Genomic DNA, 13096 nt, shown 5'->3' on the forward strand with positions numbered 1-13096 from the left:
CTCTTGGACAGCTACAGACAGCTCCCTTCATTTACATTGTTCTTTTAACTGGCATTGGATAATTTCTCTCCATCCATGTCATAATTATAGGAGGTACTGAATTGCTATTTCTTTCTCTCTGGTCATCTCTTTTAAAAAAATTAGTTTTCTATGTTTGGAAAAATGAGGTCCCATTAGTTCTTTCAACATGTCAAGTTCCCCAGTTCTCTGTTTCTGTACCTCTCCCTGATACATTACTTCTATAATTATCCTCTAATTGTTGATGTGTTCTCACTGATAGTGTACAGAGAGGAATTACTCACATATTAGCCTGCAATACAGTGTTATTTATCAATCTTAATGCTTTCCAAGTACATGATTTCAGCAACCTAAATTTAATTCATTTGTGCTAAAAATATTGCACTCTAGTGCTCCTCAGAGGTCTTAAAGGACACAGGTAAGTTTCCAAGTGCAACACAACCTTGTCTCTTACTCTGTATGCTTCATTATGTAGCTTTAATTAAAAATTACACTAACATTACCAAAATTATGAGTAGTGGTTTTACTCACTTTGAATTGATATATTCTTTAATAATCCAGAAAGTAGCTTGCTATTAGGCTGGCATTCTAAAACACAAGAATTTTTACCTGCAACCTTTGAGCTGTACACTAGATACTTCCCCACCAAGGATGGGCTCTCCCTGTCTGCAGCTGCCTTTCTTACCTCTTTGCTGACCATACCCTCTTTCCATTCCTGACTGCTCCCTCTAAATCTCTCTGTTGTATCTTCATTGCTCCTCCTTTCTTTTATCTACTTTACCTCCTTCCTTCCACAACCAGCTCCAGCAGAGCTTACTACCTCAGGCTCAGGACCATACCAGACTGTGCCTTCGCCTTGTTTCCAGATGGCAGATACCTTCATGGTGCAAGATTTTCGGAGGAATTTACTTTTCCTGGTAGCTTGAAAACTCCAGCAGCTTTAAGTATTGATTTGAATGCTTTATTTTAGGCATGAACCTTATGGGCAGCAGTATCCAGGACAAGGACCTCCCTCAGGACAGCCACCATACGGAGGACATCAACCTGGAATGTATCCACAGCAGCAGGTAGTAGAGGGAAAAATGGCTATGTTCATAACATTTGTTTTAAAAAATTCACCCCAGGATTCTGTATACATTGAAAAAGTTTGTTTATACAGTGTATGTCTTTTAGCACAGAAGAGCACTGTAATTCTGGTCAAAGTCACAGCCGTATGGATAAGCAACGCATGTGCAGCTGTAGGTAAATGTGTTCATTACACTGGAAGAATGTGAATTCTAACATATATTCTGTGGCTTTGGATATGCATCAAGTGATTGTCCCAAGTTAATAACCAGCAGACTGGGAAAGTATAAAGCATAGTTAAGTGAAGTGACAAAGAAGTGAAGTAACAAGTGAAGGAACAAATAGAAAAGTGGTTTGGATGGCAGGTTCAAGGGCCTTAACTTAATGTCGTGCAGCCAAGTGAACCCAACAGAGAACTGGAACAAAGTAAAATGAGCAACACTCTCAATTATTTTCAGTTCTGTGGTGGGTTATATGAGATACCTATCTTTAATATAGATCAGAGGGCATATTCCCACATGATATCTCTAGTAATAATATGGTACAAATACATAAGAGAAAATGTTATAGGTGTTAAAAATAGTTTAAACATTTGTACATTGCAGTCTCCCCAGCTCCTACAACTCAAAAATACAAATTATATTAATTAATAAGGGGTTTTTTTTGTTACATGCATGATTACTACCTTGTGAGCAAAATCCCACATTAGAAGTCAATAGCAAAACTCCACTGACTTCAACAGAATCAGTTTCATTCTATATATTATTAATTCAGTTCTAGTCATGCAATACCTGAAGCTGGCTTCCAGAATAGAAAGCTTTTCCTTATTATAAAAAAACTGAAATGTAAACTAGTTTTGAGCCAATTTCAGATAGTTCTTTTCAGTTCAGGATAGAGTTTTACTAGGAAATTGGGGTCAGAGGTTGGGAGTGCTGTGGGGAGAAATCAAAAGAGATCTTAGCTTGCACTGTACTAAAAACATACATAAATTTAAATTTCAGAATTTCTTGCTTGTCTCTTTGGTTCATAACATCTCAGAAATCGAAAAACTGTTTTGTTGTTTTTTATGACGAGCGTATGCTAGCAGTCTAGGTGATTTAGTGGGGGAATTGCAAAGATATATAACAGAACAGTTTGTGATATTCCATGCTAACATGTGCAGGGAAGATATTAACTACATGTTCATTTAAGCAAGGAGACAGCTAGAATTGTAAAAATGTATTTGGCCCTGTCCTTAGTGCTGCTTATATATTTTGTACAATGACTCTTGAATGCAAAATGCATTAATGCAGAAAAGCAATGGAGAATGAAGGACAAGGATCCTGATCGGCCTCAGTCTCTCTCTCCCAACCAAGAGGATTCCACTTCTCCATTTGGCTAGAGATTCTGTTGCCAGTAGCTTATTTACAATTTCCTAAATCTTACTCTAGTGGTTCAGGAGGAATGTGGAAAATGACCCTTTCAAAGCTTTATATACAACCCGAAGGCTAGGGAATGACCTGCAAAGGAGGTGATTGGAGCATGAACTCCTGGGGCTAATGAAACACTTGGGGGCCGGTTTTCCAATTCCTGTATGAATGCTTACATCCCAAGAGCTATTACACAGCAGATAACCTGTATTGGTGGCTTTATGTCTTCTGTGAGGTCTCAGAATTCCACATCTCAGTGGAGAGAGAGAGACACATTGTGCAGTCTCAGTGTCCTGCTGGGCATGTCCACAGGAGGGAGGAGCTCAGGTGCATCACTGTCCTCTGCACTGGGGACCATTGGGCACGTTGGCACTGCACGTACCAGGGTACTGGTGTGCTTTTAAAAAGGCACATGCTTCATTCCCAAGTGTTTGCTGTGAGCACTGAGTCACTGTGTCAAAACAAACATGACCTTCTTAGGTGTGGCTGCTGCCAAGTCATTTCTTAATGTATAAATTGGCCCCAAGGGTGGAATTCAGTACAGCAAGTAGTTCATGTAAGGCTGGAAATAGGTATTTCTCAGATAGCGACAAAGCTCTATTGCAAGTTAAAAAAAAAAACTTTCATACAATACAGTAGTTGTGGTTTTATGTGCACCAAAGTTGGAAGATGACTTTATGAATCCCAGAGCTGTTTTAACTTTCCCATATTGAATACAGAGAAAATTTTCTCTGATCTTAACTCTAGTACATTAGTATACATTGTACAATGCTACTGAGCTACTGAGTTTCCAGGGGAGCTGTAACTTTGAATTTGCCGTAGATCATATATTCAGAAATCACCCATTTAATTCACATTTTTTGCTTCAGAGCACTCAGTGTGGTTTGAACTGTGGAACAAACTCCCACAGGAACTAAGGACCACTACAAACCTTACCACCTTCCCCTCAAAGAGCAACATGTCTTTTTTTTGTTCTGCCATCTTAAACATAAATACATTCAAGCTTGTATGGTTTAAAAACCACTCAGCTCTCCTGGAGGTAAAACAGCTTACCTCACACAACATTCCCCATTTGAGAGGGTGACAAACAAAGAGGGAATAAACCATAGGTGGCAGCTGTTAGTTACATTGCTTAATTCATTACAGAACAGCAGGGTAAGAACCTGCATAAACTAGAACAGAATGTTTGGATGTGACCATTTGCTGTAATAATCTCACAGTAAATTAAATGTGATTAGGATGATTTAGGAAGAGAATGGTTGCCCAAAGAGGACTATATTCCAGGGAATTACACAGAGTATCAAATGCAGCAGATTGTTTTCTCTTATTAATAAATTTATTGTCTGTAGCTGATGTCATATTGTAAGATTTTCTGTTTCTGACATGCATGCTTGCAGCATATTTTGTTACTTTAAGAGTTTATTCAGTGCTCGTCTCTTGAAAAGATTCACTGGGTGGTTTTGAATTTTTTTTAAGATTTTTCTTCTTAATAGACTAAGCATAAAAAAGAAGTGAAAATATTTTAGTTGGTGAGGACTGTTGCCTTTTCATACATGTCTGAAATGACCAGTGGAATTTAATCTGACAGATGGGGAAGAAAAGGGAAAGGGAAAAAAATAGAGCAAGCATAAGAAAATTTAGCCCAAGGATAAGCTTGCTTTTAGTATTCAGTTATAAGCACAGCAAAACAGAGGCTTAAAAAGAAAGCGCTGGATCAAGCCTAACAGCACTGTATGCCCAACTCTGGAGTCGGCACGATCCCTCCAGAACTAAGCGCCTTCAGCTTTTTGAATGAGCTTTCATCCAGTATATTTGTATTGTGTGTAGAGTGAAAGTGACACATCTTTCCAAAAATTTTCTTTCAGAACTACAAGAGACACATGGATGGCATGTATGGGCCTCCAGCCAAACGCCACGAAGGGGATATGTATAACATGCAGTATGGCAACCAGCAGCAGGAAATGTATAACCAGTACGGCAACGCTTACACAGGGCCTGACAGGAGGCCCATGCAGGGACAGTACCCGTATCCATATAACAGGGAGAGGATGCAGGGCCCAGGACAAATGCAGCAGCATGGAATACCTCCCCAGATGATTGGTGGCCCCATGCAGTCGTCATCCTCCAGTGAAGGTCCTCAGCAGAACATGTGGCCAACACGAAATGATATGCCTTTCCCTTACCAGAACAGGCAAGGTCCGGGAGGCCCTGCACAGGCCCCCCCGTATCCAGGGATGAATCGCACTGATGATATGATGGTACCTGACCAGAGGATAAACCACGAGAGTCAGTGGCCTTCTCATGTCAACCAACGGCAGCCTTCTTATATGTCATCCTCAGCCTCCATGCAGCCTATCACTAGACCTCCTCAGTCATCCTACCAGACACCACCCTCTATGCCAAACCACATCTCCAGAGCTCCAAGTCCAGCGTCCTTCCAGCGCTCTTTGGAAAACCGTATGTCTCCAAGCAAGTCTCCTTTCTTACCCTCCATGAAGATGCAAAAGGTTATACCCACAGTTCCGGTGTCACAGGTCACAGGACCTCCACCCCAACCACCACCGATTAGGCGAGAGATTACCTTCCCCCCAGGCTCTGTAGAAGCATCCCAACCAGTCTTAAAACCAAGACGAAAGATTACCTCAAAAGATATTGGTAAGCATCAAAACAAAACCTAATATAAATGGTGAGGAAAGGGACTTTGATTCTGGTTTTGTGTTTTGTTTTGTTTTTTTTTTTTTCACATTTTTAAGATACTCTTGACAAATAGTGAACTTTGGTAACTACAATGTGATTGTTTTCAATAAAAATGTAATAACATGTGCATCAGTGAGGATGACAGGTAAAACTCATCCCAGACAATCTGACATGAAATGAAAGCAATATTTTAAATGGAGACTTGAGGTCTTCACAAATGCATTAAAAATGAAGCTTGCCTCAGATTTCAAAATGAGACGTGTTGAAAGGTCCTTTAGAGTGTCTGTTAAATCACCAGTACAGCATTTAGCTTAGCATAGCTTTCCATGTTTTTGTCCCATGAAAGCTCATGCTGTTCTGCTGTGTAGTTGCAATCTCTGCTTTCCTTGAATGGTCCATTAAATCATTCCATAGTATTTGTCCTGTGTGTTTCTCCCCCACTTCTTAAAAAAATCCCCAAGTATTTTCTTATCTTAAATTTTGGTTACATTTCATCCATTCAAGTTCTCATACTTCAGATTTCCACATTCCTGACAGAGTGTTCTACCTTTGTTTACTGATGAATTGGGTTAGTCAAGTTCTTTAAGTTTGTACAATTATTTCAGGTTCAGCAGTGTCAGGAAGATTGGCCCTGCCAGGATATTCTCCAGCACTAAGGCTTAGCAGCAATTACAGAAAACTGAACAGAACTAAGCAGTGAAAATAGGGTCTTAATCAGTAACCATTTAATTTAAATTTGCATCCTCAGAATACCATAGTTTACCCTTTCAGAACTCACTAACAGTCTCCAAGGATGCACTAATACTGTTTTACTTCTCCCTCTTTCTTTCTTTCTCCAGTAACTCCTGAGGCCTGGAGAGTGATGATGTCTCTTAAATCTGGTCTTTTGGCTGAAAGTACCTGGGCGCTAGACACTATTAATATTCTTCTGTATGATGACAGCACTGTTGCTACTTTCAACCTCTCTCAGGTAGGTGGGAAAGCATTATACTTCTCAACTTTCCAGGGAAAGAAAAGTGTAATAAGACACCTACAAAAATGCTGCTGGCTTTTCCAATTTATTCTAATTAACATAAGTTTTAATATTGAAAAACTTGCACTTGTTTATGATTGGTAACGGTGAGTAACAAGAGACAGATATAGGTCAAATAGAGGAAATAAAGAAGCCTGAAAAAAGGATGTTTCTTGTAGAAAGGAGAATGTAGGAATATAAGAATTTTAGCACTGCAGAAAGACTAATGTGTAAACTCACACACATGATAGTATAATCCCTCAAAACAGCGGTATGTTAGTAATCTTTCTTAACCTGTGTTTCTTTAAACACTTTGCAAGACTATATTAAACTGGTTTTTGGTGACAGCTTGTCCTGTTTTGTACTTCCCTGTGAGACTGTGGGATTTTATTTAATTGCTTATTTTCTGTTCAGTTTCTCCTTCCAGTGAATTAAGCTTTCACAGGAATACCAAATTGACAATTTAAAGGCTAAAATCCACTGTCTATCCATAGTATGCAAGCAACACAGGATTTAACAGTGTGTGCTTTTGCCTCACTGCCTCCCAGCATTTTTCAGATCTGCTCTAATCATTTGCCTGTTGGGTGGTAGTAATAGATGACATGCTGATAATTCACATCATCTAAAATTTGTACAAATCAAATATTCAGTTTCTCCCTTCCATTCATTCCTTGGATACTAATAGTGTAACTCATCATTTTTTAAATATAATGACTTTTTTTTAAAAATGCAGACACAAATGGTACATTACATTCCACCTGACTTTAGAACTAGGGATATCTATAGCATGATTTATCTCACCCAGAAAAAGAGATCTAAAATAGGTCAGATGAATCATACCCTAGAAATGGCCTGTAAAAGACCATTGATTATAAAAGGAATCAAGACAATTAGGTTAGGTGTGTAACTAGTGTGGATGTTTGAAGTTAAAGGAGATGAATCTCCTCTGAATTCTGAGAGAAATCATGTTAATACACCCTATGCACATGGCACAGAATACTAGATATGTTGTAAATACTCTTTTGTTATATTTGCTTTGGAGTCTGTTTCCAATGGCAGCCAGGACCATATGATGCCTGGTAACTCCTGTGGTTCTGATAAGCATCAGTTTGTTCTTAGTTCTTTGAGAAGCTGGCAATCATAAGAGAATATAGAATGGACAAAAGGCTACATTTTACTGAAAATCCATTAGCCCACAATTAAAAAAAAAAAAAAAAACAACACATTAAAAGCCAGACAATTGGGCTGAATGCATCATAAAACCAAAGAATTTTTAATAATAAAGCCACTAAGCATAAATTAATACCAAGTCCAACTACTGCCTTTCCATAAGAAAGTCATTACAAGTTAATTAAGAAGATGAAACCTAAATGAAAACTGTTTCTGAAGGGTGATTTACAGCACCAGTCTCCAATAACAGTTTTAAACTACTGCCAGACAAAAAATGGATCTATTCCAATAGAGATGACATATTTATCTAGGATATCAGTACCTGGACCCTGAACTGCAGGTTCCTATATGACAGTTGGTTTTAGAGACAAAGGAGGAAAGGAAGAATTGCAAACTTTAGATATCTAATAAAAATACAAATCAGAAAAAATAGCCGAGTTAGGAACTTCAGTACTCTGCACAAAAAATGAAGAGTAATAGGTGTTTCCAAGGGGACAGAACAGCTAAGCCAGATAAGTCTGCTATGGCTTAAAGGAGACATTAATAAAGTTCTGTGCCTCTCATAGCTGTTACAGCTGAAGCAAACAGAGCTGTGATAATTTGACATTATATACTGTTTGGACAGACTCTAGAAGAATTTCTTTTGATTAACTTCTGCCATGCAGGACCTAGCCACAAGTCCACAGCAGGGTGAGAGAAATAGTCACACATGAATGCATCAGTGTTCCTAATAAAATTTCATGCAGACAAAAATATTTATGTGATTTTTATATTCTTTCTTTCTTCTTCCCTCAGTTGTCTGGATTTCTTGAGCTTTTAGTAGAATATTTTAGAAAATGCCTGATTGACATTTTTGGAATCCTTATGGAATATGAAGTGGGAGATCCAGGCCACAAAGCACTTGATCACAAAGCAGCCAAGAAAGATGATAGTCAGTCCTTGACAGAGGATACTGGAAAAGATGAGAATGACGAATGTATTGACTATTTTGATGAAGATGAGGAGGAGGGGGAGGATGAAAAGGTAGAAGGAGAAGAAAAGAGCATTGTTTTTTCTACTCCTGGTGCCATTGCTGATCCAAGTGAGAGGCCAAAACAAGCGAGTAAATTTGACAAGCTGCCAATAAAGATTGTAAAGAAAAATAATCTATTTGTTGTTGACCGATCTGACAAACTTGGACGCGTTCAGGAATTTGATAGTGGACTTCTCCACTGGCAGCTTGGTGGTGGTGACACAACTGAGCATATCCAGACTCACTTTGAAAGCAAGATGGAGATTCCACCACGCAGGAAAGCCCCTCCTCCCTTGAACTCTCCAAGCAAAAAGAAAGACCTTGAGGGGAAAGGTGAATCTGAGGAGCAGCAAGAAAAGAGTATAACGGCAACCATTGATGATGTCCTCTCAGCTCGGCCAGGAGCACTACCTGAAGACTCAAACTCTGGTTCCCAAACAGAGAGCAGTAAATTTCCCTTCGGGATCCATCAAGCCAAAAGCCACCGGAATATTAAATTGCTAGAGGATGAGCCAAGGAGCCGGGATGAGACTCCTCTATGCACCATAACTCACTGGCAAGACTCCTTGGCCAAACGCTGCATCTGTGTGTCAAATATTGTCCGTAGCTTGTCTTTTGTGCCTGGCAATGACACCGAAATGTCCAAACATCCAGGCTTGGTGCTGATCCTGGGAAAGTTGATCCTTCTTCACCACGAGCATCCAGAAAGAAAGCGAGCGCCGCAGACTTATGAGAAAGAGGAAGAGGAGGACAAAGGGGTGGCCTGCAGCAAGGATGAGTGGTGGTGGGACTGCCTCGAGGTCTTGAGGGATAATACATTGGTCACATTAGCCAACATTTCTGGGCAGCTAGACTTGTCTGCTTACACAGAAAGCATCTGTTTGCCAATTTTGGATGGCTTGCTGCACTGGATGGTGTGCCCGTCTGCAGAGGCACAGGATCCTTTTCCAACCGTGGGGCCCAACTCAGTTCTTTCGCCTCAGAGACTTGTGCTGGAGACCCTGTGTAAGCTCAGTATCCAGGACAATAATGTGGACCTTATCTTGGCCACCCCCCCATTCAGCCGTCAGGAGAAACTCTACGCTACTTTAGTTAGGTACGTTGGGGACCGTAAAAACCCGGTCTGCCGAGAAATGTCCATGGCGCTCCTATCGAACCTTGCCCAGGGGGACACATTAGCAGCAAGGGCAATAGCTGTGCAGAAGGGAAGCATTGGAAACTTGATAAGCTTCCTGGAGGATGGGGTCACTATGGCCCAGTACCAGCAGAGCCAGCATAACCTCATGCACATGCAGCCTCCGCCTCTGGAGCCGCCTAGCGTAGACATGATGTGCAGGGCAGCCAAGGCCTTGCTGGCCATGGCGAGAGTGGACGAGAACCGCTCCGAGTTCCTTTTGCACGAGGGTCGTTTGCTGGATATCTCAATATCTGCTGTCCTGAACTCTCTGGTTGCATCTGTCATCTGTGATGTACTTTTTCAGATTGGGCAGTTATGACATAAGTGAGAAGCCAAGCATGTGTGAGTGGAGATTAGAGGGTCACATATAACTGGCTGTTCTCTGTTCTTGTTTATCCAATGTAGGAAGAAGGAAGAAAAAAGAATCTTTGCTCCTCTGCCCCATTCACTATTTACCAATTGGGAATTAAAGAAATTATTAATTTGAACAGTTATGAAATTAATATTTGCTGTCTATGTGTATAAGTACATCTTTTTATTTTATTTTTTTTAACCAAAGTTGCTGTCTAGTACATTCAAAGGTCACACTTTTTTTTTCCATAGATTATCCTTTTCAATGTTCTTTTCCATGTTTGTATTGCATATTTTTTGGGAAGCGAACTAGCGACTTTTTAAAAAAAATGTTATGGCAAACCATTGTATGATGGGAAAAAAATCTCACCACTTTGAAACAAAAAGGTGAAAAATAACCAACATACCAAGTTCCTGTGTGTTTTATTTTTTCAGATAAGGAAAAAATAAAAAAAAAACTTATATACCATCACCCAAAGCTCTGTGCAATAGAAGATTCTAGTGATGTAGGTATAGGGGATCAAGGAGGGTGTCAGACAGTAGTCAAAATCCAAAACAATACTGATTTCTCCTCAGGAGAAATGGTTATATTAGGCTAGGAGCAAAACAAAACAAAATAAGTCAAGTTAAAAGATTTTTAAACAAAACCTGAAGTTAAACATCAATTGCTTCCTCACCAGAACTGTCTTGTCTACATCGTTGTTTTTTTTTTTGACCTTCCACAATGACAGTTCTTCACAATTCCTTTAATCATTTTTTAAAATATTTTTTTATTGCCTAAGGGCCGTGATGTATATAGAAGTTGTACATGAAACATACCCTCATTTTTTTTTTAGTACAAAGTTTTTAGTTTCTTTTTCATGATGTGGTATCTACAAAGTGATAGTAGAATTATTTTTTTCTTTCATTTGGGCCATATCTCCAAAAAATAATTAAAAAAAAAAAGAAAAAAGAAAAAACCCAACACAGAAAACCAACAACTGAGGGTAATGTACAAGTTTCTGTATGTATAAAGACATGCTCTATTTCGGGAGAGCAGCCGATCACAATTTGCTTTATAAATCAAGGTGTGGAAATGGTTACATATGGATTGATTTAAGAAAATGGTTACCAGTCTACAGACAAAAAATATATACAGGAAAAAAAAAAGGAAGAAACACAACTTCAAAGATTTTTCAGTGACAAGAATCTGCATTTGTATTTCAAGATAATGTAGTTAAAAAGAAAAAACTTGATGTAAATTCCTCCTTTTCCTCTGGCTTAATGAATTTCATTTATTCAGTATAAAATCTTTATATGTTCCACATGTTAAGAATAAATGTACATTAAATCTTGTTAAGCACTGTGATGGGTGTTCTTGAATAGTGTTCTAGTTACAGTGTGAGATATTAGAAAGCAAACTAATTACAAGAAAGAGCAATAATGATTATTCTCTTTCCCCTACTTTACTATTATGACCTTCAAAAATATTACACTATTGTATTGCAGCAACTTGCTCTTCTTTTAGAAAAGCCTTCTCACATCTCAGAGAAGCATTTTTAATTATTATATATAAAACCACGAAGCCTCAAAGGGGAAGACATGGCTGACAAGTCATAGTTCTGACTATGCAGGTACTCAGTCTCTGTGCTGTGTTTGGGGGACTGAAGGCAGATGTTAGAAAAAGTGACAAAAGATTTTGTTAAAGCAATAACCAACTGGAAGAAATCGATCTGTATTCACTACCTGTAATTCTCTCTGTTGGTTAAAGGTGCAAATACCCCAGTAATGTGGGTATTTAGAATAAACACCCACCCACTTCTCGATACTGTATGTGTCATTGCATACTTACGTGGCCTCTTATGCTGGGAGTCCCCGTTAAAGTGGATCAGGCTTTAATGGAGCACATCCATCGTTACAATTGGTGGGAGATGGCCATTTCCCTTTCAGGAATTATCTGGTTTCAGATACATGCACTCTCACGTGGTGATACGTTGTTGCTGAATATTGTTCAAGCACTAAGTTTTGCTATTTTATCTTGGATCATTGACTTTGTTAGTGTGATCATAAAAAGCTAATAATAATCAATTTCCCAGGAATTGCCACATAATTACACTGTTAGTGCATATCCTCCTCCCCTCTCCAATAACAATACAGAGGTACTTGAAAATTACAACCCCCTTTGGCATACTGCCCATTTTGTTCATATAGATTGCTATAATATTAATATATGTAAGAGAATTTCAGAGACAGGTAAAGCACATACAATTATAAGCCAAGTTTGAAACGTGCCTCCCTAGTGTCACAAGAAGTAATTTCTAGCTTCTCTTACTCAGTAATTTCTCTACTGCTACATCATCTGCTGCAGTGGTCTGTCTTCCTCTTGCATATCACTGCTTTTAGAAATGTCTGGTGAATTATAACCCACTTGCAACTGTTCATCACAGAAGGAGGCATGTTTCAGGGATGATTTTTACAGCTTATTGCTGGGCAGTGTGAAAGTAGAATGCCCTGCTAAACTTATTTCTTACTAATATTTTAATGCTTGATACCACCCCATGGATATAACCAAGCTGTTAAATAAGCCCTCTGCTGAGTGCTACGCACCCCTTTCTGATCAAGGACAACAAAGGACATCTCTTCCCTCTTCAGCTTTCAGACCCAGAGTCCTCTGGGGAAAACTACACCTGTGGCAAAACACTCTCAACTGTCAGAGGCAGCATGTTAATGCTCCTCAGGACTGCTCCAAGCCTGCTTAAAGAACATGGGGGGGAAAAACACCCAGCCAGTCACATAATGTCCATATGTTATGTGACATTTCCTGCCACTTTTCCAGCTGGGCCAAGAACTAGCCAAGGGAACACAGCAGTGAAAGGAAAAGGTTAACAGTAAGGACTCTTCCTGAACAGGATTTTATTCTGTTACAGTAAGAGTAAACAGTCTAAATCACTGGTTAGTATTGCATCACATTTATCAGAAGAAAGGTGACACATAAGAGCTCCAATTCCCCCTCTTGTCTTCGTATGATTTCATCTTTGCCACAATGTTCTCTTAAGCCTTTGGAGACGACCTGCTGATGAGACTTGTGCACTTAGCATGTTCTGATTGAGTCCTGACCAAGCTTGAACTGCTGTTGGTATTGTTCTTGCAAGAGGTATTAATTTAGGAAGCAAATTCTACATTTTTATGCAGATGTGATCACTGTG

At 39.2% G+C, this 13096-nt stretch overlaps 1 protein-coding gene across 6 annotated transcripts in view; it reads left to right on the forward strand.

Moving 5' to 3' along the window:
* ARID1B (AT-rich interaction domain 1B) overlaps positions 1-11250 on the forward strand; it is a 326002-nt gene extending 314752 nt beyond the window's left edge. For all 6 annotated transcript variants that reach the window (XM_068184669.1, XM_068184668.1, XM_068184670.1 and 3 more), the window contains 4 exons: positions 989-1085; positions 4358-5147; positions 6029-6159; positions 8167-11250. In XM_068184669.1, the coding sequence (XP_068040770.1) occupies positions 989-1085; positions 4358-5147; positions 6029-6159; positions 8167-9879 (2731 nt within the window). In that variant the 3' untranslated portion in view covers positions 9880-11250. The remainder of the gene's footprint in view (positions 1-988; positions 1086-4357; positions 5148-6028; positions 6160-8166) is intronic.
* The last annotated feature ends 1846 nt before the right edge of the window (positions 11251-13096 follow it).

The sequence above is a fragment of the Anomalospiza imberbis genome, chromosome 3 (assembly GCF_031753505.1).
Source record: "Anomalospiza imberbis isolate Cuckoo-Finch-1a 21T00152 chromosome 3, ASM3175350v1, whole genome shotgun sequence".
Taxonomy (NCBI): Eukaryota; Metazoa; Chordata; class Aves; order Passeriformes; family Viduidae; genus Anomalospiza; species Anomalospiza imberbis.